Source organism: Dasypus novemcinctus, chromosome 9, assembly GCF_030445035.2.
Source record: "Dasypus novemcinctus isolate mDasNov1 chromosome 9, mDasNov1.1.hap2, whole genome shotgun sequence".
NCBI lineage: Eukaryota > Metazoa > Chordata > Mammalia > Cingulata > Dasypodidae > Dasypus > Dasypus novemcinctus.
Window position 1 is genome coordinate 78,072,609 of NC_080681.1, and position 27,642 is coordinate 78,100,250.

General features: G+C 35.6%; 1 protein-coding gene and 2 non-coding genes across 6 annotated transcripts in view; 2 read left to right on the forward strand and 1 right to left on the reverse strand.

Annotated features, from left to right (window-relative positions):
- TMEM59 (transmembrane protein 59) overlaps positions 1–27,642 on the forward strand; it is a 40,071-nt gene that overhangs the window by 3,481 nt on the left and 8,948 nt on the right. For 2 of the 4 annotated variants that reach the window (XR_011649665.1, XM_023592631.3), the window contains exons 2-8: positions 2,739–2,771; positions 3,734–3,839; positions 5,742–5,836; positions 9,555–9,707; positions 11,963–12,044; positions 12,834–12,915; positions 16,262–16,370. Coding sequence is in view for 2 of the 4 variants with exons in the window: in XM_023592631.3 (XP_023448399.1) it covers positions 2,739–2,771; positions 3,734–3,839; positions 5,742–5,836; positions 9,555–9,707; positions 11,963–12,044; positions 12,834–12,915; positions 16,262–16,370 (660 nt within the window). In the remaining 2 variants the exon portion in view is untranslated. The remainder of the gene's footprint in view (positions 1–2,738; positions 2,772–3,733; positions 3,840–5,741; positions 5,837–9,554; positions 9,708–11,962; positions 12,045–12,833; positions 12,916–16,261; positions 16,371–27,642) is intronic. The other 2 variants (XR_011649666.1, XM_004448852.4) reach the window with 1 other exon arrangement.
- On the forward strand, positions 350–481 carry LOC111758709 (small nucleolar RNA SNORA25). The gene has a single exon (XR_002792891.1). It is a non-coding gene; the product is annotated as a small nucleolar RNA SNORA25 (small nucleolar RNA).
- Positions 7,825–7,930, reverse strand: LOC111758708 (U6 spliceosomal RNA). Its single transcript, XR_002792890.1, has one exon. It is a non-coding gene; the product is annotated as a U6 spliceosomal RNA (small nuclear RNA).

Below are 27,642 nucleotides of genomic sequence, written 5' to 3' on the forward strand. Positions count from 1 at the left end.
GTAGATTTGTGGTATGAACCAGAATGCTGGGAGAATAATTTAAAATTTTGAAAGGATACTTTCATAATATCCATTATTTTCTAATGATTGATATACTATCTGACTTTTGTTAAAAAATTCATTAAAACTCTTCTCCTCCAGACCTCTTAACCATCTGGCTCCCTATATGTCCTTGACTTAAAATTTATTGACTACTATCTGTTAGCCAGAACAGTGGGGGATTTACACCCATTTTCAGTAATTCTCAAAACACTGCAAAGTAGAATTTTACAGGTGAGAAAATTGAGGCTCTGAAAGGTTAAGTGAATTTTCCAAGATCACATTGCCAAGAGTAAGAATTCAATCCTGTAGGTCATTTCAAGGAGAATTTGTGGGACTTGAAACCAGTAGCTCTTAATGCTATGACCAAAGATTGAAGTTCTCCATTGGATGACATAGACACTCAATAGTGCTTTGTTTTTTTCCTGAGGGAGAAACAAGATGTAGAGGGTAAAAAAGCAGGGGGGGGGGGGGGGTGGGAATCAATTGTAAATCTGGCTGTAGTATGCTGCCTTTTATTAAAAAAATTGCCGAAAATATCTAATTTATTTATTTCACTGATTTCTGTTGACCCTAATCTGAATTATTGTGCTTTGCAGTTCAGGAAACAGCCATGTGTATTATAAGAAATGAGATGAATTTACAAGCTCACATAGCTTTTCTTGGTCTGGTATTTTTATCGTGCAGATATAAATCTCAATTCCCTCTTTTTAGAATTATTTGTTTTTAAAAAATAGAATATTTTACCTGTTTTAAAGTATATTTTATCTTGTAACTGTCTTCAAAAATGCAATTGCATAATTTCTCTGCGTCCAAATGTAAGAGACATAACAAATACATATAATAACAAAGCTAAGTAGAGCCAGGCTGGTCATTTTTTAACAGAGTGTGGCTCTGGAACCTTACAAACCTGGGTTCCATTTCCAGCTCCACTCTTACGTATGTCTGCTTATCACTTAACCTCTCAAAACTTTGTCACTAAAAAAAAACCTCTTATCTTACAGTGCTAGTATGAGGATTAAAGAAAATATATGGGAAACTCTTAGCACAGTGCCTAACACACAGGTGGTCATTCAGTAAACAGTAGATAGTTGTATCTTCTGTTATATGTTATAAAACCAGTTTGGGGGAAACAGACTTGGCCCAGTGGTTAGGGCGTCCGTCTACCACATGGGAGGTCCGCGGTTCAAACCCCGGGCCTCCTTCACCCGTGTGGAGCTGGCCCATGCGCAGTGCTGATCGCGCAAGGAGTGCCCTGCCACACAGGGGTGTCCCCTGCGTAGGGGAGCCCCACGCTCAAGGAGTGCACCTCCGTAAGGAGAGCCGCCCAGCGTGAAAGAAAGTGCAGCCTGCCCAGGAATGGCGCCGCCCACACTTCCCCTGCGGCTGAAGACAACAGACGCGGACAAAGAAACAAGACATAGAGAACAGACAACGGGGGGAGGGGGGAATTAATTAAATAAATAAATCTTTAAAAAAAAACAAAAAACCAGTTTGGTGCATATAGTATCAGCAGTGCTAAATAATCACACAATAATTAGCTTGACTTAGCTCAGTATAAGGAAATGTGCATCTAAAGCTATAGATAATATCATTGAGGGACCGCCTACTGACCTAACTGATAATGTTTGCTGAAGAACACCATTTAGTAGTGCTCTTATTTTGAAAATCAGAGGAGATGGAGACATGTTTCATACAAACTTGCCAGTCGTTTGGGATACATAGGGCATGAAATATTTACTTAGAAGAATAATATTTTCTAGAACATGAAACACTTAGAATAAGGATATAATTCTTAATAGCTACCAGTTGAGTACCTATTCTATGCCAAGTGGTATCATATATGATATGTTGAATATTAGCATGGTGCTGGGCACACTGTAAGTGCTCATTACACATTATTTTTTAGGCGGTACCACGGATTGAACTCAGGACCTCATACATGGGAAGCAGGCACTCAACTACTTGAGCTACATCTGCACCCCAATTATATATATAATTAATATTATGCCTATTTACTAATTAGTACAGCATAATATTAATGATATTGAGAATTTTTTATCATTTTGATTTTTATAAGTGTATGCTCATAATATTCAAGCTAACCATGAGACTATTGTCCACATTTTACAATTAAGGAAACTCAGGCTCAAGGAGTTTTAGTATTTTGCCCACAGTTGTACAGAGTAAGTGATGAGGGGGAGCTTCAAACCCAGGGTTGATTCCTGAATCTAGGCTCTTTTTACCATTCCATACTGTCTTCTGAAATTGGTACTGGATGGCTTATTGAGTTTAACAAAAAGAAGCATATCTGAAAATGAAATGGCATGTGGTATAGCTCATGCTAACTTCCTCTGTGTAATATAAAGAAAAATGAGCGCTCCAAAGATGTAAGAGAATTCTACCACTCTTTTACAAAGACTGAAAAAAGCTACTCAGGTATGAAATTTATCTTAATCGTTAAAAGTTCTTTCAATTACACCATAACAATAAATGATACAAAAACTGGAATCTAAAAAATGTGCTTGCTTGAAAATGGTGTAATAAAGCTGTTAAATATTAGACTGCAGCCATTTCTTCTTAACTGATTGTTGCTGCTGAATAAATTCTACTAATCCTTCTGCTGGGAAGAAATGCATACCTTTGTTTTCCATTGGTTGCTAACTGGTATATGCACATGCTGTTTCCTTCCTTATTAGGTCCTTGCCAGTTTATACACAGTGGATCACACAGTAAGTTGAAGGGGCTCCCTCCAACATGCACATTCATTTGTTTCAAATACTGTATGCATTTAATCAGGGAAAGCCTCTTGAGCACATTATTTTTGACCATGTAGTCTTATTAAGCAATTAATATTTTCTAGTAGTGAAAAACTGTATGAGCTTCCATGCATATACAACAATACCTATAACTATTGTCTTCTAGTTTTTAAAAATCTATTATTATGATTAATGCTAGTACCATTTATTGAGCACCTTCTATGTCCCAGGCACGGTGCTAGGAATAGCTGTCTTCCAGAATTGTGGAGGGACTTGGAGATGATTTTATCTATTGTCTCCTTATACAAGGAGAGAACAGATTTAAATAGGTAATGTAACTTGTAATAAATCACTCACCTAAAAGATTTTGATCCAGATCTGGCTTATTCCAATTATCTTATTTATGTGTTTTCAGTTACAGTAACCAAGTTTTTAAAAAATTCTTTTCAGATAAACATTTTTCAGATATATACCCTGTTTTGTTAGGGCCCTTGCCATGTGAAGCTAGTCATGACACTTCTTATAAGCCTGTTGATTTATGTAAACATATGCATGTAACAGAAATAAGCCATTACCCTAGGGTATTTGCTTGTTCTTGCTTATTCATTTTCACCTCTGTTAGAGTTCTGATTATGTCACCATTACTTTTATTTAAAAAAATTTTTTTCCCACAAAATGTGACCACAAAATATGGAAAAAGAGTGGTATTTTTACCTACAAAGCTTCCTCTTTTAAAAAGAGGAACTAAAATTTCTTTGGAAGGTAAAGGTCTTGGATATTATTTGGGTCCTATCATTTATTTTTTCTTTCTATTATAAGATTTTTAATAGAAGGTTTATAATAAACCTTATTAACTATGCTTTCTTCTTGCATTTTTCCCCCTGAGGAAAAAATACTATTTTTTTGGTAATCCTTCCTTTTCTTGAACTTCCTAGGAAGAGGAGTTATACGCATGTCAGAGAGGTTGCAGGCTGTTTTCAATTTGTCAGTTTGTGGATGATGGGATTGATTTAAATCGAACCAAATCAGAATGTGAATCTGGTAAGATGCTATGCTAATGACATCACTAATATGTACCAATGGTGTTTTCTTTGAGTTGTGTTATGCTTTTTATGTTATTTCCTCAGAAGATGACATACTATTTAAACTAGTCATCCAGCATATTGTAATTATTATGAAGTTAGAGTTTTAGGAACTCTAGAAATTTCATCCTTTTTTTTTTGAGATAATGTTTATTTTGTACTATGGGAAGGACACCTTTGTTTAACAAAGCATTTGGTTTAGACAAACCTAGTAGTAGTAATTACTCTACTTATAATTCATCATTACCTTTTCATAGATAGTATAATTTTCCTAAGTCTTTCAATTATAGGTTAGTTGACTTAGTTCCAAGTTTTTTGCTGAATCAGTCCTTTAACTCTGTATTTAATAGTGTCTTCTTTGTGGGTCATGCTGATAAAAGGAGTAACCAGAGTCTTTTGTCATCTGTTAAACCACTATTCTTACATTTTACTGAAAGAGATGTGTCCAATAAAAGAAACTTGTAATCATGACAAAAATGAGATTTAGCTTTTTAAAGAACTATAATGGAATTTTCTCCATTCATTACACTGTTGATTCAGTGTAGCAGGAGGCACCCATTCCTCCTTCGATATGTCATGATTCACAACCTGCCTTTTCTGATATCAAAACCTTGTTCTTTACAGCTCATTCTCATAACTGGCCATTTTATGTGTGTATAATACTGTTCAGTTGATTTCCTAGCACCTTTGAGAAGTGTATTGTATTACAAATGCATGACTGGGTTGGGAAGAAAAATAAAATTCTGACAGTGGTGAAGCATTATGTCACAAGAAAGAAATGGGTCTAGTAAATGAGATGAAAAGAGTTTATCTGGTAGAGACCTATTTCAACTTTAGAATCACCTGCTGTGGAATATTTTCTGAGAATTTAGAGTGCTAGATTGATTCCTTCATTTTATTTTTTCCTTGGTAAGTAAATACCCTTGCTTCTCAACTAAGTGATCCAGTTCTTAAAAATAATAAGGTTTGTTTGTGTAAATCATTAAAGTATGTTATTTCATTCAACCCTCAACAGCCCCATAAAGTAGGTGGTGATACTTCTATTTTAGATATACAGAAATCAATAGCCAGAGAAGTTAAACAATTCGACCCAGGTCATATACAGAGCCAAAAGTTAGAACTTGTTTTCTAGGTGCCAGACCGATGCTTTTTCCATTACACAGAACTTAGGTATGAGGAGCCCCTCGTATGAATGCTATCATATGGCTAGAACTGAGTGTATAATTAATATACCTGAAGCATTGTCTTGTGGAAGGGAGAAGATATGGGGCTTTATTAAAATAATACATTTTGGAAAGTGGACTTGGCCCAATGGATAGGACATCCGCCTACCACATGGGAGGTTCACGGTTCAAAGCCCGGGCCTCCTTGACCCATGTGGAGCTGGCCCATGCGCAGTGCTGATGCGTACAAGTAGTACTGTGCCACGCAGGGGTGTCCCCCACATAGGGGAGCCCCACATGCAAGGAGTGCGCCCCGTAAGGAGAGCCCCCCTGCACAAAAGAAAGTGCAGCCTGCCCAAGAATGGTGCCGCACACATACGGAGAAATGACACTGCGAGACGATGCAACAAAAAGAAACACAGATTCCTGGTGCCGCTGATAAGGATAGAAGCGGTCACAGAAGAACACACAGCGAGTGTACACAGAGAGCAGACACCTGGGGGGGAAGGGGAGAAAAATAAATAAAAATCTTTTAAAAAATAATAACAATACATTTGCTAACTATTTGGAAATTTATATTGATGAAAAACTTTTTAAGAAAATTTCTTAATGCCAAATTCAATTCCTTTCTTATTCTTCCTTTTTTTCCTTTTTCTCTTCTCTCTATTTTTCCTAATTTAACTATTTTTCTCTTACAGCATGTACTGAAGCATATTCCCAATCTGATGAGCAATATGCTTGCCATCTTGGTTGCCAGAATCAGCTGCCATTCGCTGAATTGAGACAAGAACAAGTATGAAAGAAAATTGCCTACTTAAATAACATAGGCTCATGTTGCTTAAATTGTCACCCACTTAATTGTATTTTATTTTGGTGTTATATTTTATATTTAGTTTCCAGCAGAACACAATTCATGTTTGCAAACAGACAAGTCAATTGATTAATTTTGTAATATGCTTTACTGTTAAAAAATTGTTCATAGCTATCTCATTTTGTTTCTCTCAGTTTGTTGAAGATGTTATCCCTATTTTGCATACAAAGAAACTGAAACTCAGAAAAATTGATAGTCTAGAGTCCTTTTTTCCCATCTCAGCTGCCACTGCCATTACTCAGCTCATCATTTGTCATCTCTATTATTATATTACCTTCCAAACAGTTTTTCCCACTTTAATCTTCTCTAGTCCATTCATTACTCTATTCCAGAATATTTTTTAATAATTGGAAATCTCATCATATCATTCTCCTTTCATATGTACTAAAGTAACTTCCCATCACATATGGGCTTAAGTCCAAACTCCTCATCACAAATACTGATTACCTCTTCAGTATTATCCCTTATAATTTTCTACCTTATATATTCTGCACTCTAAAAATGCTGGATAACCTTTTTTGTTTGTTTGATTATTGTTGTTTTTGTTGGAAAACCTCTTTCTTTAATTTTTTGTTAAGAAGTACAGTTACATGTTACAAAATTCAAGTTTCTCCTACCCCTGTATCTCTTAGCTACTCAGTTTTCCTCTGTTGATGTACCCAGGCTTACAAGTATGGAGATATTTTATGCTTATACAAGGATATGCATATATTCTTTGTGTTTGTTTTAATACAAATATATGTAAAAAGTATTTACTCATTTTTCACTGCATAGTATTCCATTGTATGGATGTGTAATAATTTATTTAAGCAGTCCCTTATTTGTAGACATTTAGGTTGTTTCCAATCTTTTTCTATTATAAATAATGTATATTTTGTCCATTTGTGAATAAATGTAGAGGATAAAATCATAGGAGTAGAACTGGTAGATTAAGAGGTATAGCATTTTTAATTTTGAGAAATAGGGCAAAATTACCCTTTATGTAAGTTGTACAATTTTTTTAGATAAAATTTACATACTATACAATTCATCCTTTTAAGGAGTAAAATTCAGAGGCTTGTAGTATCTTCACAAGTTGTGTAACCACCCCCATCATCTAATTTCACATTTTTATTACCCCAAAATGAAATCCTGTACCCATTAGCAGTCACTTCCCTGTATCCCCTCTCCCAAACCTCTGGCAACATACCAATTTTATTAGAGTTTTAATTTGTGTTTCTCTTATGAGTAATATTAAATATCTTTTCTAATGTTTATGAGCCATTTTTTTCCTTATCTCTTAGTTGTTTACATTTGAACAAAAAATACTTTTTATAATATGGCATATTATTTATTCATCTGTGAAGCCTTCTAAACCACCCTTCACCCCAGTTTGGGTTAAGGGCCTCTCCCCAGATACATATCTCATCCTTTGTTTAACTTCTGCCCTATACAGATGACACAGATTTATCATGGGTAACGATTAGCTTATAACATTGATGAATAAAACACGTATGGTCTCTGAGCTCTTAAAATTTGTAATCCCAATAAGTGCTTTTCCAGTGAATAATCTCTGAAAGTTTTCATAGCTATTAAGTGGAAAAATTGGATCTTTATTACAGATATTCTGGTTTTTAAAATTGGTCTCTCTCTCCTAGTACCCCATGCGGCCCCTCTTTTGAAATATCGCCAAACCAAAGCTAGAGTTTAGCAAATGGCATCCCACACTTGTGCTTCAGAGGGGTCCGGTGCTGCTTAACTGAGTTAAGAAGTCAACTTTTAACCAAGTAGTGTTAAAATCTTACCAGTAGTTTTCTACACAGTTTAGACCATCAATATTTTCCTTACCCTGCTACTCTGTTATCAGACATCTCACATATTTTAAGTGTATATTCTTTTTTGTCCATTCCTTTCTTTTTTATTATTATTAGAAAAATATGGAATGCTTCACAGATCTCTTTGTCATCCTTTACAGGGACCATGCTAATCTTCTCTGAATTGTTTCAATTTTAGTATGTGTGCTGCTGAAGTGAGCACTTACGTGTATATTCTTTTGATTGATTTTTTTCTCCCTTTTTTCCATTGGTGTTCATAATAGCCTGATTTAGTCTACATTGAAAGCATTAAAGATGAAAATTGATATGCTTGTCCTTTCCACTCTTATTACCTTTTAGGTCTTGGTGGTCATTATTTAATCAGATCTTAAGATGTTCCACATTTTTGGACCCAAGTCAGAAGTCTTATTACGCTATAAGTCTGTGAGATTCTTCTAGCTCTACTATAGCCCCCTATTGACACTTCTCATAATTTTGGTCCTATGCTGCTCACTTCCTTCTCCCAGGGCTTACTGCAGCAGCAAGCCTGTCTGGTGACCAAGCTGTGGATGAGAGAAGAGCCAAGAGTATATATAGTTGAATGATCAAGTGGGTTTTTAACTGTCTAGATTTTCTTACATGAGGCTCACTTGATCCAAGTATATGAGTCTACTAAGTAAATCTCAGTGGTCTTAATTTGAATGAGGGAGTGTGAGGGGCCAGTGATATGGACAATCTAGAATTTCAAACAACCCCAAAATAATTTATATTTAGTATAGAATACATTGCAGGAAACTTTCCTGTGTCTGAATATTAGCCACCTTAAGTTTCTATCTTGCAAAAGGAGCAGAAATAGATGAGATTGTCTTAACTTTTGCTCCTTCCTATCAGGAGGCTTGTTGAAGAATCTTGCATAGCTACAGGGAACAACCACTGTGCTTAGAACTTTTGTCAGGACCGTAATTCGTAGCCCCGTTTTTCTTAAGGCCCCCTGCACAGGTTTCATACTGGATCCCTCTTAAGTGTGATTTTTAGATCTCTATTATCTGAAATACATAATTATAGCCCCACACAATTTGAATATGAGGGAATTTATGGCATATATGATTCATTATTCAGTATATTATGGCAGATTTGCTTCCCACTGATATTGAGCATTGGGCTAGTTTTCAAATTGGTTTCTTTCTTTTTTTTTTAATGTTACATTAAAAAAATATGAGGTCCCCATATAGCCCCCACCCCCCCCTCACCCCACTCCTCCCACATGAACAACCTCTTTCATCATCGTGGCACATTCATTGAATTTGGTGAATACATTTTAGAGTACTGCACCACATGGATAGTGGTTTACATTGTAGTTTACACTCTCACACAGTCCACCCAGTGGACCATGGCAGGACCTACAATGTCCAGCAACTGTCCCTGCAGTACCACCTGGGACAACTCCAAGTCCTGAAAATGCCCCCACATCATATCTCCTCTTTCCTCTCCCTACCTTCATCAACTACCATGGCCACTTTTCTCCACATTAATGCTACATTTTCTTCCATTACTAATTACAATAGTTCCAGAATAGAATATTTCATTTCTTGAGCACATGTTATCTGATAGAGGTGACAAGTAGCTTATAAATGTGTTTAGTGGTAAATTAATATAGCCTGGGATTTTGAGCTTTAGTTAACTTGCACAGGTAACTAGTAAGAGTTTAATACTAATGGTATGGTAGATTCATTTAATTGTTAATGTCCTGTTCTAATAAGGATTTGAGGAATCTTTATTATGGTATTCTCTTAAATACATGTATATAAAAAATAATATTCTTCTCATAATTTAATCTATTTTTTTAGCTCATGTCCCTGATGCCAAAAATGCATCTACTCTTCCCTCTTACTCTGGTGAGGTCATTCTGGAGTGACATGATGGACTCTGCACAAAGCTTCATAACTTCTTCATGGACTTTTTATCTTCAAGCTGATGATGGAAAAATAGTTATATTCCAGGTGATAACTGTGCTTCATAGATTCATCTAAATACCAATAACAGTAAATATTTATATCTTAAATGAGTGACTTGGCATAGAGCCATGCACTCAGCTATTTACCAGATATTTGCCATCAAATAATAATTACTGGGAGCAGATGTGGCTCAAGTGGTTGAGCTCCCGCCTCCCACAAGGCGGTCCCAGTTTCGGTTCCCTGTGCCTCCTGAAAAAACAAAAACAAACAACAAGCAAAACAATTGAGAAAACCAACTCGGGGAAGCTGATGTGGCTTAGTGGTTGAGAGCTGGCTTCCCATATACACGGTCCCGGCTTCAGTTCCTGGCCCCTGGTACCTGAAAAAAAAAATCATAATCATAATAATTACTTATTTGGCCTGCATGAAAACTTTGGGCATCGGGATGCAGTGTGATTTACTCTTCCTTCTGCCCATTAGAATTCTGCTAGTCCTTATCTAACTAGAATTTTGATTCTTCTAAATAGTGGTTAAATTGATAAAATGAAATCTCTAGATATGGGAAAGAAGAATAATTAATACACTTTGAATGTAAACAGTGGTAAATGTATGATCATATATGGATATTCAAGAAAAGCAATATGACATAATTTAAAGAAGCATTTTGCCTCCTAAAGAGGTCTAACTTTTCTATCTCATTATTTACCCTGTGATACAATACCTGCCATTTATTCAGAGCTCTTATGTGCTAGGCCTTTTACATAATTTATCTCAAATCTTCAGACAACTCTATAAGGTATTATCCCTGTTTTATTAATCAAAAAACTGATGGTTTAACTATTTAAGGTCATATTACCAGTAAGTGACAGACTGAAGCTTCAGATCCAAGTCATTTTAGCTCCAAAGCCAGTATACCACCTTACCATGTTATCTTCATTTTAATTTGATAGTTAAATTCCTCAAATTTACTAGCCAGAAAATTATGTTGTACCTCTGTCTTCCTCTCATATAACAGTGATTGCTAATTGAGTGGCTTACTGCAAGGCTGTATACAATTTTTAGTACTATCTTGAACCTTAGATTCCCTGTTTGGCAATAAAAAGTAAAACACATAAGGGATTTTCTCTTTACATTTACGGAAAACTTTTATATCTAAAACTACTCAAGTTAAAGCTTAGATTGACTCTCAGAGAGGAGCCCTCATATGTTTAGTTTCCTTGCTTATTCCAGCAAATACCATGCAAGGATTGGCTTCAACAATGGGAATATATTATCTCACAGTTTTGAGGCTGAGAGAAAGTCCATATCAAAGTGTCATCAAGGCAATGCTTTCTTCCTGAAGACTGCCATTCTGGGACTGGCTGCTGGTGATCCTTGGTTCTAGGCTTCTCTGTCACATAGCAAAGCACGTAGATGCCTCTCCTGGTCTCTCCCTTCACTTCTAAGTTCTGTTGAATATCACCTTCTTGCTTTCCACAGCTTTTTCTCACTGTCTGAATTTCATTCTGCTTATAAAAACTTCCAGTAATAAGATTAAGGCATCCTGATAGAGTTGGGCCACACCTTAACTGAAGTAACCTCATCAAAAGGCCCTACTTATAAGAGGTTCACACCCATAGCAATGGATTAAGTTTAACCAACTCAGGTTACATATACCTCACATACATTTCTGGGGTACTTACAGCTACAAACCACATATTATACATTCTTGATTAAATGTGAGATTAGCAGTCTTCTCTTTCTCTCTCTTAATTTGTGTAACTTGAGCATAACTGGACTGGAGAAATCCCCACTCCAGAGGATCAGAACTATATAGAAGATCTAAAGTGTAGAGTGTTTATCTGTGAGATTTATGAATTACTCATACTTTGGGAAGAATGGAATGTTTCAGATGAGAAAAAAAGAAATAATGTGTTTTTCCACAAGTTTTGGCAGTCTGCTAAATTATTCCTGATCAACTAGAATTAGAATGCTTTTGTTTTTTGTAGGGTCAAGTATTTAATGCAGCATATCATAATTTGTCCCTCTGGTTTTTTTTTTTTTTTTTTTAATGTGGCTAATAAGTTAAACTGAGTAAATACTTGATAATGCCTGAAATCTATTTCTTTGCAAGGCACCAGACTTGATGTTCAGGAAGTACAATTAAAATATATTGCGGTTAATGTGTTTTCTTTTTTATACCGTACTTCTGTTACATTTTCTCAATTTAAATGTTTCTAGAGATAATGTGTTATAGCACTTGTTACTGTAAAAAAGCTTAGAAAGTACAAATGACTTAATTGCTTTCCTTATCATTTTAGTCTAAGCCAGAAATTCAGTATGCACCACAGTTGGAGCAGGAACCTACAGATTTGAGAGAATCATCTCTAAGCAAAATGTCTTGTAAGTTTTGTTTAAGTAGCTTGGGATAAAAACATTAGTAGTTAAAACAGGTTGTGGTGGAGTTGGTTGTGTCTTTGTTTCTACACTAATGGAGTTGAGTAGATAGTTTCTAAAAATAGTGGTTATCAAACTTCAGTGTGCATCAGGGTCATCTGGAGAGCTTGTGAAAACACAGATTGCTGGGCCCCACCTCTGAAGTTTCTGATTCCCTAGGTCTGGAATAGGACCAAAGAATTTGCATTTCTAACAAGTTCTCAGATTTTGCTGATACTGCTGTTCTGGGAACCACACTTTGAGATCTACCATTCTAAAACGTTTAGTTTACTTTGAAAGATGTTTTGAGTGTGAACTAATCAAATATTCTGATATTTCCCAATAAATTAACCACATATGGTAACTGCCCTGAAAGTATGAGTTCCTGTTCTATTGTTAAATACTGTTAATAGTTAACCTTCTAATTATTTTGGTGGGTGGGGGTGGGTAGATAATGATAACACATAATACAAGACTATTTTTAGCCTTGATTAGACTAGAAAGAACCACATTCTATCATTGAAACTGATATGTAATTAAACAGAAAGCATCAGTGAATAAAATAGGAAATCCATAATCTGGTAGAATACTCATTTGGTATTTGATGTGTCGGGAACTTTCATTCATTATAAACTGTATCAGATCACACTTAAAAAACAACTGTACATCTGTAGAATATATGTATCTAGAAATAGTCATTTGAGATGAGCTTTTGGAATATAGGATACTGTTACTTGTACCTTGTTATTTTGATAGATCTGCAAATGAGAAATTCACAAGCACATAGGAGCTCTCTTGAAGATGGAGAAAATGATAGCTTTTTAAGATGCCTCTCTCTGTACGTATTCCTATTTATTATGTTTATAGGAGATAAAATCTGACTTGTATCAAATTTTAGCAGCTCAAATTAAAAGCCTTTTTAGTTTTTTTTCCCTATCCAAACGTTACCTTTGGATGTTTTCGTTTGTTTAAAAGGTAATACACGAACTACTTTAATAAAATCCAAGCAGGTAGTTTTTTTCACAGTAAAAAGCATTCTTGTTCTTGTAAGGAGTACTTGATTTATGTTAAGAAATGCACTTCTGCGGACTTTAAAGACATTTAAATTAAGTTTAAAATATGTCTAAGTGTTTTGGGGTTCACGTTTTAGTTTTTGTCTGCATAATCAGGTATGAGACTACAGGAGATAATAAGGGATATAGATTATGAAGGGCTTTGTGTTCTCTACTAAGGAGTGTTGACTTTGTGCTAGGATTCTAAAGGGGTAGACAGGGTTTATGGGAATGTTCTGCCCTCCTAGGAAGCAATATCAAGCCTTCTCAGGGTGATGAGGCTCTTATCAAAGTATGCGTGCTTCCATTCCTCCAAGGAGTACTGGTATGAGCCCCTGACCCTGCCCAAAAACGGGAAAGAGAGAAAGACCATGACACTGATAATTATCTATCTACTTCGTGTCAGACACAAAGCCAAGCACTTTAGTGCATCAGTAAATTAGTCCTTACCCTCATAGTGTATATGCTCTAGTGGGCTGTTCCATCTCAGATATAGCACTGCAGTAGTCCAAACTGTAAGCTTCCTGTAATTTCTTAGAAGTAATTGCTCAACAGGTTTTATCAGATACAATATGTATGGAATCTAAAAAGCAATACATTTTATTGAACAAAATTCTTTAAAAACTGAGAAAATGAGAACTTAACTATAAGTTTTCTCTTTTCATTTCTAAACCTGCTTTTGATCTTGTGTAAAGAAAAGGAACTTTTCTCTCCAGTATTGAGGATTTTTGTTGTAATTTGATAGTTTTATGAAACCCAAATAACCTTCAGTTTTTTCTCAATACAATATTTTCTTAATATTGCACTACTTGGCATCTTATTGATGACTTACTACCCTTTAACATTTTGCCCTTGTATTTTATGTTTATCTTTCAAATCTAATATTTTAAAAATAATTTTGTATATGTTTAATTTAGGAAACAACTAATTTTATAACTAAAGATTTATTAGAAATTTATGTGCACAAAACATGAATTATTATAGCTTCTACACTGTATCAGCTATCCCCAAGTTTATATAGTCACTATGTTAAAATTCAAATCTAGGTCTCTCCTGCCAGGATTGCCCATTCCCACACCCCTGCAGGGGTAGGAGAGAGGCCAGGCAGGGAGCAGGTTCACCTATGTTTTGTTTCCAACAAAAAACACACCTTATTTTCCTTTACAAAAGAGGGGGGAAAAAAATTCAAACCCAACTTCTAAACATCCTATTCTGCTCTAGCTGCCTACTTCCTAAAGGGCCATGATTTTTTCATTGTTACAGGCAAGACCACCTAGCCACTCTATGTGGCTCTTTCTGCAGCTTTTTATTTTACCATATAAGTGTTATGTAGGCACCCTTTGCCTCCCGATTGGAAATTGAGGTCATAACTCAATTTTTTACTTGACTTTTTTTTTTGGGGGGGGGCGGGGTTCGGGGGGTTGTTATGTGCCGTGCACTATACTAGGGATTTGAAACCTAAAGAAAGATGTTCAGCATCTGCCTTCATGGAATTCCCAGATACAGTAGAGACAGACATGTAAACAATGAACAGCGCAATAATGACTTATATATCATACACACACACTTCATACAAAGAGTACACCCAAGTCTACTTTGCTTTTTTTTGTTTTTTGTTTTGTTTTTTTCTTTTTTTGGTGTTTTGGGGGGGAGGGTTTAAAGCTTCCTGCTGAATGCGTCAGGGATGTTAATAGGTGTAGAGGGTCAGAAGAGTCAGAGATTTGACTAAACCAGGTAAGCAGGAACTAAATAGTAACCAGAAATGATCAGAGAGGCTTCTGAATGAAGGTTTAGATCATAGATGAGAGGATCAGAGGACCAGGTTGGAGAGCTGTGGTAAATCAGGCCAGAGATTATGAGCTTGAACTAGGCATTGGAGGAGAACAGGACATAATGAAGATAGTTGAGATTGTTTTGTTATGAAGGTTGAAGAAGAATATAGACTCTGAGCCCCAGTTTTTTGGTTTAACCAGTTGCTACTAGAGTTCAGATATCAAACATGCCCTTCTCATATCATAGGAAGAAATTCTTTAGTAGGCAGTTGAAGGCTGGAACATGTAGAGGAGAGTGGGTGTTTTTCATTAAAAATATTTTTACTTTATTATCTTTCTAAATTGGTATACTTAAAGCATTGTGTGGAAGTTCCCTGCTTTTAGAAACAATTCATATTCCAAAGTCTGTCTCTTTTGCTGGGACATAAATAGTGACTCCATACTCTGTTTTCTTAGCATGTTCAAATGTTGGCAAACCAATGAATGGGTTGTGGAAGTAAGTCACGTAAAGCTTTTTTCATTAGGCAGTATCAGGCAGCATATGTGAAAATTAGGGACTTACCGTATTATACAGTTTTTCAGAAGTAGACTTTTAAATGTTTAAGAATAGCTTGACTTTTTCCTGTTCTTTGAACCTTAATCTATAGTTTGGCAAACAATAGATCAATTAAAAAAATTTTTTTTAAACCTCAAGTTGCTAAATTTACCTAAGATAATTTAATCATAAGGAAACTATAACTATCCTCTTTATTAAGGTATGCTGTATTGGTTACAGAATGCCTAGTAACAGATGTGCTCCTGTAAATGGAGGTTTAAGTAGAATTGTGGCAAATATTTTAAGTGTTCTACGGAAGCTGACTTTTGTAAACCTGTTGTGAATCCTTTTATAAAATAAATGTTTCATAATTTACCTATTTTATTCCTTAACACTTTATAATATTGGGTTTTCTTAAAGTGAACATCATCATAGTATCTTGTGAACTAGTATGTTATTTGTATAACTGTGAAATTTATCCAACACTTTTATTCACCTTATCTCATTTAGTAATTTAAAAAAATATCTGATAGTAAATTGATTGAATTTTATATGTTTAGCAGAAAGTCAATGTATGTGTTTTTTTAATTAAAAAGATAGTATAGCTGTGTTATAGAAGCTTTATAAATGGAAGAAAAGACATCATACCACCCAAATACAGTAGCTATTTTTATATTTATATCTGCATGTTTGTTTTTAATTGTTTTAAAGATAGTACATATAAAATTTTGATTTTATTAATAAGCTAAGTATATAAGCTTGACTGCCTTTAATTATTAATAATCTATTATGACATTTTAATATGACTAATTATTGATATTTCAGTAACTCTGGCTGGATTTTAACCACTACTCTTGTCCTCTCGGTGATTGTATTGCTCTGGATTTGTTGTGCAACTGTTGCTACAGCTGTGGAACAGTATGTTCCCTCTGAGGTAAACTTAATTCTAACCCTTGGACAATTTGAAGACTGAGCCATATGATTTACCATTTTAAATGCCTTGTTTGTTTAACTAGAAGAACAAGCCCTCTCTTCTAATAAAATGAGAGATTTGTTGGTTTTAATGCTGGTGGATTTGGCACACATGAAAACTATAGGTTTGCAGCACAAGTATTGCTGTTTCCCAGTTTTCTCTGATGCTAACTACTATAGTGATATGTTAGCTGACTTGAGTGAAATGTTTGTCTCTTCCTGGTTCTCTCAGACTGAAAAGAACCTGTTGTCATCAGTTTCTAAGGCAGTTATAGGGGAATAGAAAGTAGAATCACTTACAAATTTAAATTAATTGTCACAAATGTTAAGGAATAGTTGCTACTTTAGAAGGAGCAAGGCTGAATGTTTGATTTTTGAGATATCATTTTTAATCCTGAAAACTTGTGACTTCCTTTGTAATTAAAATTTAACTGGCCTGAGAAACATAACCATTAAAATAAGAAATGTTTGTTTTTGTCTCCATTTGTGGTGAAAAGGCTATAATTTGGTGATTCAACTTTAGCTTTCAAGGAAAGAAAGTTATTTATATAGCTAAGTATAAGCTAATGTCTGTGGACATCAAATCCAACTGAAATAAAATTTAGTTCTCTTGTGCTTCCAAAGTGCAATAGAAAAAGAGGAAAAAGGGGAAACGGGAGTAATTGAAATACAATCTAATAATAAATAGTCAGCATGTGCATAGCATGGTGCTTGAACAATAGACTGTAAAGTATATTTTAATATAAGATTTGTACATGAATAATGGTTAAGACAATATTATATATAAGGTTTTTTCTTAAGGTGATAAATGATACTGGCAAGTAGAAACTAGGAGAGGATAATATTGATAACTAACATTTATATGGTTCTTTAAAATTTACACAGTATTTTCCTGTATCATATGTCAATCCAATATGCAGCCATACTTTATAGGAGGTTTTATTATCTATTTTATAGATGAATAAACAGGCTTACAAAATTTAGGTAACCTTTTTGGGATTGTACAGCTATGAAAGAGGTTGAAATTAAGCTCATGTCTTTAGACTCCAAATCCTGTGTTTTTTCCTGTATAATACCCTCTTGCCTGTGGCTGACAAGGTATTTCAGTAGCACAAATGATAAATGTGTAAATTATTAAACAAATCAGAGACCGTTTCCTGAGATTGTCAGATGAAGCATAAGCCTACTCTAAGGGAAGGACTTTAAGGAGCTTACCTGAACTTACATTAGGAAATTCGACCAAATGGATAGAGTTGGACAGGATTGTGGAATACTTTGAATTGTGGAAATTAAGGAGATTGGGTAAATTTCTACAGAATTTATCTGTTTATAATATGAATGTACTGATAACGTCCTCTTTCTGTATTACCCACTCTCTTGTGTTCTGTGATGTCCATATTTTAATCATTTTATTGTTCCTGATAAATTGTTCTTAAAATTACTCATCTTTGTAAGATTGCCTCTTACTTCTCTGTGAGCTACCTTACGCACTAAACCTTCATGGCCACAAAATTGCAAACCTGTATTAATACATCTTTGTTAACCTGGCATCTTGAGGCACTCTTCTTATAAATCCTGTTCTTTTCCTTATTCCAAGGATGCCCTTTGTAAAAGACAGATGCACATAGAGATTGATCAGGCTAGTGTCAGGTTGCTTCAGGTGGAATTTATCTTGATAAATTTACCACAACCTGGATTCTGGTCTCCTGTCTTACTGACTAATGTTGTTGAGCACTTTCTGCTAGCCACTGTTGTGTTTTATATTAAGTCATTTAATCCTCACAGTGACCCTGTGAGATGGGTTCTGTGTCCCCATTTTTCAGATGCAGAAACTATAAAGAAAGATTTTGTAATTACCCCAGTGTCATATACCAGTAAAGTGGTAGAGCCAGGATTTGAACCCAGTTAGTCTGCCTCCTAGGCCCATGCCCTTAAGCTTCTTTAGTTAGCCTGCAGCCATAAATGGAGTTGATTATATGATTCATACCATAAGTTGATAACCTGTTGTCCAGGCACCACTGGGACCACATGGTTCATATTTTTGAGCCAGAATACTCAAATTCTCTCTCCTCTAAACAGTTCTTGAATAGGCTTTTTGTGATTTGTCCTCTCTTATCTCTTGCTTGACTTAACAAAAGTGACCTCCTCTTCTGGTGGTGTGTACACATATCATTGCCTCTTATTGTGGTTATTGTTATGTCTTGCAGACCTAGGGATCTTTCCCTACCTTTCAGATGATTCAGATCTTTCTCTTGCCTTTCAGTGATATCTCTGCTATGATGAATTTTGTTTTGATTATGTATTTTTAATTCTGTGAACAATTTTCTGCTTATTTCCAAGTTCCTTAGAGAACTCCTCATTCTTTTCACATATGGCCCCCTACCCACCACCATACCATAGTGATCATGAAGCATAGAGCATCAATAGCACACTTGGACCCCTGTTGGCTATTATTAGATTCTCTCCACAGATCTGTGATGTAGGCGTTACTTTCTTCTCTATAACTTATTTTCTTCCTATCCTGCTAATTAAAATTATGGCTACTCCTCAGAGAGCCTGCCTATACTTTTCTAAGGAGATATATTTTCTTGGGAAAATGTATGGAAAACATGCTTGGATTCGCTACTTTTAGACTTTACTTTGTGGAATCACATTATGCCTAGATAATAATGCTGTTTTCACAATAATTTTTATTATAAAAATACTATATACTTAGTGTAGAAATTTCTAAAGTACATGTAAAGCAGCAGAAAAAAATCACTCATGCAGAACTATTACTATGTTGCCACTTTCAATATAAAATTAATATGTATTTTCAGTATATTTTCAGTGTAAAATTAATATATGAATTTTTTTCTTTCTTGGTTAAAAATATTACACTGTAAATACTCCACCCTTTTCTGGTATTTTTCCCTTTGTTCACTGCAAAAATAACCAGGAAGTTAGCATTAGAAAAATTACTCAGATTTTCTTGGCCAAAAGCCACCTATTTTAAAATATTATCTTCATAAAGCATTTCCATTGGTTCTGTTATTGGAACATAAATTATTTCTGACCCATTTCCATAGTAGCATGAGATTCCATTTTAAGCTCTCAAGTATAGCGCTTATCTTTGAGCAGTGTTATCATAGTTTGTTATATTATTTACATCTACGATCTTTTGTGTTTATAGTCATTCATAAGCCTGCTGAGAGAATGTGTCTCTCTTTGGTACAAATATGGTAGGTACCCTTAGAGCTCACATGAAATACAAAAGCCTTTCATTTCAGTCACTACAAACAAAGCTTAAAATGTCGGCTTAGGTGTTTGTGAGCAGGTTCAGCCTTTCTTATTTAGGAAAGTGCTGAAATAATTGATCTAATAGCATATTTTGTACATAGTAGGTACTCATCATATATCATTTAACTGTAATGGCCAAAGAAGAGTTGGCAAAAAATTTCATTTCCTTGGTTAACCATAAACCAGTGTCATTCTGAGTGACTTGACTTTGAGATTTGATCCTCTTCCTTTCTACTTTTTTTCCTATTTTTTCCTATTTTTTCTTTCCTATTTGTGATGTCATTCTTGAAACCTCATGGGATGAAACACTCTCTTGTTAAACTATTAAAGATGAAGAGTTATCATTTGTGCTGGTCCTTGTCTGCCAGGCCATACTTGACGTAAGAGAATAGGATTCAGCAGTATTATAGATATTCCTTCCCAGAGGTCAGGCAGTTTCAGAAATTTGCTGCAGCAACAGATGATGATAATAAATTCTGCCTCCGTGTTATCTCATTATCTGTGTGGTCCCTTTTTCTCGCCTTTTCTGAAAGAAGAGTGTCCTGATCTATTTGTCCAGACCATAATCATCTGATTTCATGTGATCTGTTAAGAAGGGTTTAAGAAAATACCTTATTCTGTTCACATTATTAAACCACATACATTTATGGATAACCTATTATATGCCAGGCCCTGTCCAAGGAATTGGAGATACAAGGAGGAATAAGATGAAGCACTCTTTAGAAGCTTTAAATCTCATGGAAGAATTAGACAATCAGGAAACAGTATAAGTCAATCTAAGTTCTATTAGGAAACAGTTTTGTAAAAGATATGAGTAACTTATCCAAGATCACATAACTGGTTAGTGGCAGAATCAGGCCTAAAATTTAGGGAGGAAAAAGAAATCTCTCCATTGTCTAATCTCTCCTTTTGACTCTCCTCTTGGTCTGTCCTCTACATCTTAGCTTTTCTGTTTTCCATCTTTTTATATTACTAATCTGGTTCTGGAAGTTATCCATAACTTTCTCTTCTATATCAATGACTGGTCTTCAACTGTGTCTATTTTAGTTTTTAACTGGGCTGTCTTTTTAATTTAAGCAGTCATATTTTATAATTTTTTAAATTACAGAAGCCATGGATTTACAGAACAGTCATGCATAAAATGCAGAATTCCCATATATCATTAACACCTTGCATTGGTGTGGTGTATTTGTTACAATTGATGAAAGCATATTTTTATAATTGTACTATTATCTATAGTCTATGGTTTAGCTTGCAGTTCTCTGTTTGTGTTGTGCAGTTCATGGATTTTTTTTTTCTAGTACCATATATGCAACCTAAAATTTACCCTTCTTTTATATATAATTCAAATATATATTCAATGGAGTTAATTACATTCATAATGTTGTGCTACCATCACCAGCATCCATTACCAAAACTGTTCCATCATCCCAAACAGAAACTATACCTCTTAAGCCTTAACTTCCTATTCCCTATATCCACCCTGTTCCCTGGTAACCTATAGTCTAGATTCTGACTCTGTGAGTTTGCTTATTCTAATTATTTCATGTCAGTGAGATAATATAATATTTGTTTTCTTGTGTCTGGCTGATTTCACACAACATGATGTCTTCAAGGTTCATCCATGATGTGGCATATATCAGAACTCCATTCCATTTTACAGCTGAATAATACTCCATTGTATGTCTATACCACACTTTGTGTCTCCATTCATTGATTGATGGACACTTTGGTTGCTTCCATTTTTTGTCAGTTATGAATAGTGCTACTATAAACATTGGTGTGCAGTTATTGTTAGAGTCCCTTCTTTCAGTTCTTTTGGGAATATATCTACAAGTGGGATTACTGGGTCATGTAGCATCTATACTAACTTTCTAAGGAACTGCCAAACTGTCTTCCATAGAAGCACCATTTTACATTACCACAAGCAGTGGCTGAGTGTCCTGTTTTTCCACGTCCTTTCCAACACTTGTAATTTTCTGTTTTTTTAATAGTAGCCATTCTAGTTGGTATGAAACAGTACCTCATGGTTTTGAAGTGCATGTTTCCCTAATGACTAATGATGTTGAGCATCTTTTCATGTGCTTTTGGAGAAATGACTATTCAAGTTTTTGCCTGTTTTTTAGTTGAGTCATATTGTTGAGTAGAAGGATTTCTTTATATATTCTGAATATTAAACCTTAATTGGATAAGTGGTTTCCAAATATTTTCTCCAATTGTGTAGATTATTGTTTTTCTTTCATGATGAAGTCCTTTGAGGCACAAGTGTTTTTTATTTTGTTGAGGTCATATTCATCTATTTTTTTCTTTTGTTGCTTGTACTTTCAATGTAAAGTCTAAGAATCCATTGTCTAACACAAGGTCCTAAAGATGCTTCCCCACATTTTCTTCTAGGAGTTTTATACTTCTAGCTCTTATAGGTCTTTTGAGTTGTTGTTGTTTTTTAATGTAGTATGAACTAAAGGTTCACCTTCATTCTATTATAAATGGAGTTCCACTTTTTCCAGCACCATTTGTTGGAGAGACTATTGTTTCCCAACTGAGTGGTCTTTGCCCCCTTGTCAAAAATCAGATGACCATAAATGTGAGGGTTGATTTTTGTGCTTTCAGTTTAATTCCAGTGGTCTCTATGTCTGTCCATGTGCCAGTACCAAGCTGTTTATTTTTAAGCAGTTTTATTAGTATGTTTTCACTAATATCATGTTATTTTGATTAGTATAGCTTTGTAATAAATTTTTTTTTGTATTGTTATTTTTGGGGTTTTTTTGTGTGTGTTTTTTGTTTGTTTTGTTTTGTTTTTGAGGTGCTGTGGTCCAGATATTGAACCTGGGACCTTGTATGTGGGAAGCTGGCTCTCAACCACTGAGCCACATCAGCTCTCCTGAGTCAGTTTTTTCATTTGTTTTGCTTGTTGTTTGTTTTTGTTTTTTTTGTAAGGTGACAGAAACTGATCCTGGGACCCTCCCATGTGGGAAGCAGGCACTCAACCACTTGAGCCACATCTGCTCCCCTGTAATAAAGTTTTTTTTTTTAAGATTTATTTTATTTATTTCTCTCCCCTTCCCCCCTACCCCCCCCCCCCCCCCGCCCCAGTTGTCTGTTCTCTGTGTCCATTTGCTGCATGTTCTTTTTTTTGTCCGCTTCTGCTGTTGTCAGCGGCATGGGAATCTTTGTCTCTTTTTGTTGCGTCGTCTTGCTGTGTCAGCTCTCAGTGTGTGTGGCGCCATTCCTGGGCAGGCTGAAATTTCTTTTGTGCTGGGCAGCTCTCCTTATGGGGTGCACTCCTTGCACGTGGGGCTCCCCTATGCAGGGGACACCCCTTCGTGGCACTGCATTCCTTGTGCGCATCAGCACTGTGTGTGGGCAGCTCCACACAGGTCAAGAAGGCCTGGGGTTTTAACTGCGGACCTCCCATGTGGTAGACAGATGCCCTATCTGCTGGGCCAAGTCTGCTTCCCGTAATAAGATTTTTTTTTAATTTAATTTAATTTTTTTGAACTTACATTGAACTTTCTGGTTGTTGATTACATTTTCCAACTTGTATATTTAAGCCAATTTTCCACACTGAAATACTTCTAACAATGTACCTTAGAATTGGTATTTTCAATAAGTTGTCATGATATGAATTATCTGAAGAATAGAGATATTTTTCTTTTTTCATTTAGTGATGCAACACGCAAATGCTGACTTTATATATTCACATACAACTTTTTCATTTACAATTACAATGCAAAAGATAGGTGAACACAGAATAACTCCTGTAATCACTACACGGAGCATACTATATTATATTAGTATTTCAAAGTTTATTTCAACCCATTTTCTTTTATACTCTAAAACATCTTCATTATGTTGGTTGATGAGATAGAAAAATGGTGGTGCCAAAGGTCAGGCCAACTTTCAGCCAGTCAGGACTGCTCTGCAACGGCTCCCAAATGTAGAACTTTGATCGCACTGAGGGACCACTTGGGAACTGGGACGGGGCAGCAGCTTGGAGTAAGGACACAACATTGTGGACGGCGCCATCTTGCTGGATGTAGTGAAGTTTAAGATCAGAAATTATGAGCCCCCCAACCTAGTTCTTCATTTTCAAAATGACTTGGCTATTCACAGCCCCATACCATTCCATATAAGTTTTTTCAAACTAATCAATTTTATTGATACATATTAATAAGGCATATAATTCATCCAAAGTGTACAATCAGTGATATTTGGTATAACCACATAGTTGTACATTCATAACTTAAATCATTATTAGAGCATTTTCATTAGTTCAATAATAATAAAAACAAAAAACAAACAAGAAAATTCTTCACTTCTCAATTTTTCTGTTTCCCCTGTTGTACATAGCTTCTATTTCTGACTATTCTTGCAAAATTGTTGCAATTTCTTTTGTTAAATTGATTCCTAGCGGGGGGTGGCGGACTTGGCCCAGTGGTTAGGGCATCCGTCTACCATATGGGAGGTCTGCGATTCAAACCCCGGGCCTCCTTGACCTGTGCGCAGCTGGCCCATGCGCAGTGCTGATGTGTGCAGGGAGTGCCCTGCCACACAGGGGTGTCCCCCAAGTAGGGGAGCCCCACGCGCAAGGAGTACGCCCCGTAAGGAGAGCCGCCCAGCGCGAAAGAAAGTGCAGCCTGCCCAGGAATGGTGCCGCACACACAGAGAGCTGACACAACAAGATGACACAACAAAAAGAAACACAGATTTCCGTGCCACTGACAACAACAGAGGCGGACAAAGAAGACACAGCGAATAGACACAGAGAACAGACAACCGGGGTGGGGGGGAGGGGAGAGAAATAAATAAATAAATCCTTTTTTTAAAAAAAAAAATAAATAAATAAATTGATTCCCAGGTATTTGAGTTTTTTCATTGTGATTGTAAATGGAATTTTTTTCCTTGATTTCCTCCTCATATTGTTCAATACTAGTGTACAATAACATTACTCATTTTTGCATGTTGATCTTGTATACTGCCACATTGCTAAACTCATTTCTTTGCTCAAGTAGCTTTGCTGTAGACATTTCAGAATTTTCTAAATGCAGAATCATGTCATCCATAAATAGTGAGAATTTTACCTCCTGTTTCCCTATTTGGATACCTTACCTTTTTTTTCTTGTCTAATTGCTGTAGCTGGAACTTCTAATACAATGTTGAATAACAATAGTGACAGTAGACATCCTTGTCTTGTTCCCGATCTTAGAGGGAAAGCTTTCAACTTTTCCCCTGTGAGTACGATGTTGGCAGTATGTTTATCACATATGCCTCTTATCATATTGAAAATTTTTCCTTCTATTCTTATCTCTCGAAGTGTTGTCTTTTTTTTTTTTTAGGTACCGTGAGCTAGGGATTGAACCTGGGACATGATATGTGGGAAGCTGGAGCTCAACCACTGAGCCACATAGGCTCACTGAATTGACTCTTTTCTTTGTTTTTGCCTGTTTTTTTGTTTTTGTTTTTTGTCAGGAGGTACTGGGAACCAATCCCAGGACCTCCCATGTGAGAAGTGAGTGCTCAACTGCTTGAGCTACATCCCCTCCCTCAGTGTTTTTATGAAGAAAGTATGCTGGATTTTATTGATTACCTTTCTGCATCAATAGAGATGACCAAGTGGTTTTTTTCCCCTTCAGTTTGTTAATGTGGTATATTACAGTGATTGATTTTCTTATGTTGAACCAGCCTTGCATACAGGAATAAATCCCACTTGGTTGTGATGTAAAAGTTTTTTGATATGCTGTTGGATTCTATTTGCAAGTATTTTGTGGAGAATCTTCACATCCATGATCTTTAGAGAGATTGGTCTGTAATTTTCTGGTAGTACCTTTATCTAACTTTAGTATTAGGGAGTTGTTAGTTTCATAAAATGTGTTGGGTAATTTTCCCTCCTCTTCAACTTTTGGGAAGAGTCTAAACAAGATTGGTGTTACTTCTTGAAATGCTTAGAGAATTCATTGTGAAGCCATCTGATCCTGGACTTTTCTTTGTTGGGAGATTTTTGATGATGGATTCAATCTCTTTAAATTTGGTTGGTTTAAGTTCTTGTATTTCTTATAGCATCAGTGTAGGTTGTTTGTGCTTTTCTAGGAATTTGTGCATTTCATCCAGGTTGTCTAGTTTGTTGGCATACAGTTTCTCATAATATCCTCTTATGAACCTTTTTATTTCTGTGGGGACAGTCATAATTTCCACCCTTTCATTCCTGATTTTATTTTTTTGCATGTTCTCTTTTTTTCTTTGTCAGTCTGGCTGGGAGTTTTTCAATTTTATTGATCTTCTCAAAGAACCAGCATTTGGCTTTGTTGATTTCTATTTTTTTGTTTTGTTTTCATTTGTCTCAATATATTTACTGATTGCACCTACAATTTCTTCTTTGACCCACTGATAATTTAGGAGTGTGTTGTTTAGCCTCCATACATTTGATAATTTACCTCTTTCCTATCTGTTACTGATTTCCAATTTCATTCCATTATGATCTGAGAGGGCTTTGTATAATTTTCATCTTTTTATGTTTATTGAAAACCGCATTGTGCCCTAACATGTGGTCTATCCAGGAGAAAGAGCCATGGGCACTTGGAAAGGATGTATAATCTGCCAAGTTTGGGTGCAACGTTCTGTATATGTCTGTTAGATCTAATTCGTTTATCACATTGTTCAAGATCTGTTTCCTTGTTGATCTTCTATGTAGTTGTTCTATCTAATGATAAGAGTAGTGTGTTGAAGTCTCCATTGATTATTGTAGAGATGTCTATTTCTCCTTCAGATTTACCAAAGTTTGTCTCATATATTTTTGGGCACCCTGGTTGTTAGGTGCATAGATTTTTATAATTGTTATATCTTCCTGGTGGATCATCCCTGTTATTAAATTATTATATAATGGCCTTCTTATCTGTTACAACTTCCTTGGATTTAAAATCTGTTTTGTCAGATATTAGTATAACTACCCCTGCTCTTTTTTGATTACTATTTGCATGGAGTATCTTTTTCCAGCTTTTCACTTTCATCCAGTTTGTATCCCTGGGTCTAACGCGAATCTCTTATAGGCAGCATATGGATGACTCATATTTTTTTATCCATTCTGTCAGCCTATATCTTTTGATTGGGGAGTTTAATCCATTCACATTACTGTAAATGCATTGTTTACTTCTACCATTTTGTTCTTGGTTTTCATATGTCATATCTTATTACTCTTTTGGTTATTTCTGCTATTCTTTCTTCTATACTCTCCTCCCTCTCCTGTCTTTTTCTTTCAGTTTCTAAGGCTTCCTTTATATTTCCTGTAAAGGTGGATTCTTTTCTACGAATTCTCATAGTTTATGTTTGTTTGTGAATATTTTAAACTCACCTGCGTATTTGAAGGATAGTTTTGCCACATAAAGAATTCTTAGCTGACAGTTTTTCTCTTCCAGTATCCTAATTGTATCATACCACTGTCTTCTTGCCCCTATGGTTTCTGATGTGAAATCAGCACTATGTCTTACTGAACATACCCTGTATGTGATGGTTTGCTTCTCTCTTGCTGCCTTTAGAATTTTCTCTATATTTGACATTTGACATTCTGAGTAGTATGTGTCTTAGAGAAGGTCTATTCACGTTTATTCTTAGTGGGGTACACTGTGCTTCTTGGACTTGTAAGTTCATTTCTTTTGTGAGAATTGGAAATTTTTCAGCTATGATTTCCTCAAATACAATTTTTCCTTTTTTAAGGTACCAGGGCCAGGTTTGAACCTGGGACCTCATCCACATATGTGGAAAGCTGGCATTCAACCACTGAGCCATATTGGCTCCCCTGAGTTGAAGTTTTCTTTTTTTTTTTTGCTTGTTGTTTGGTTTTGGGTTTTTTAGGAGGCACCAGGGATCAAACCCAGGACCTCTCATGTACGGAGCAGGCATTTAACTGCTTGAGCCACATCCGCTTACGTATTTCCTCAAATTCTCTTTCTGCCCCTTTTCCC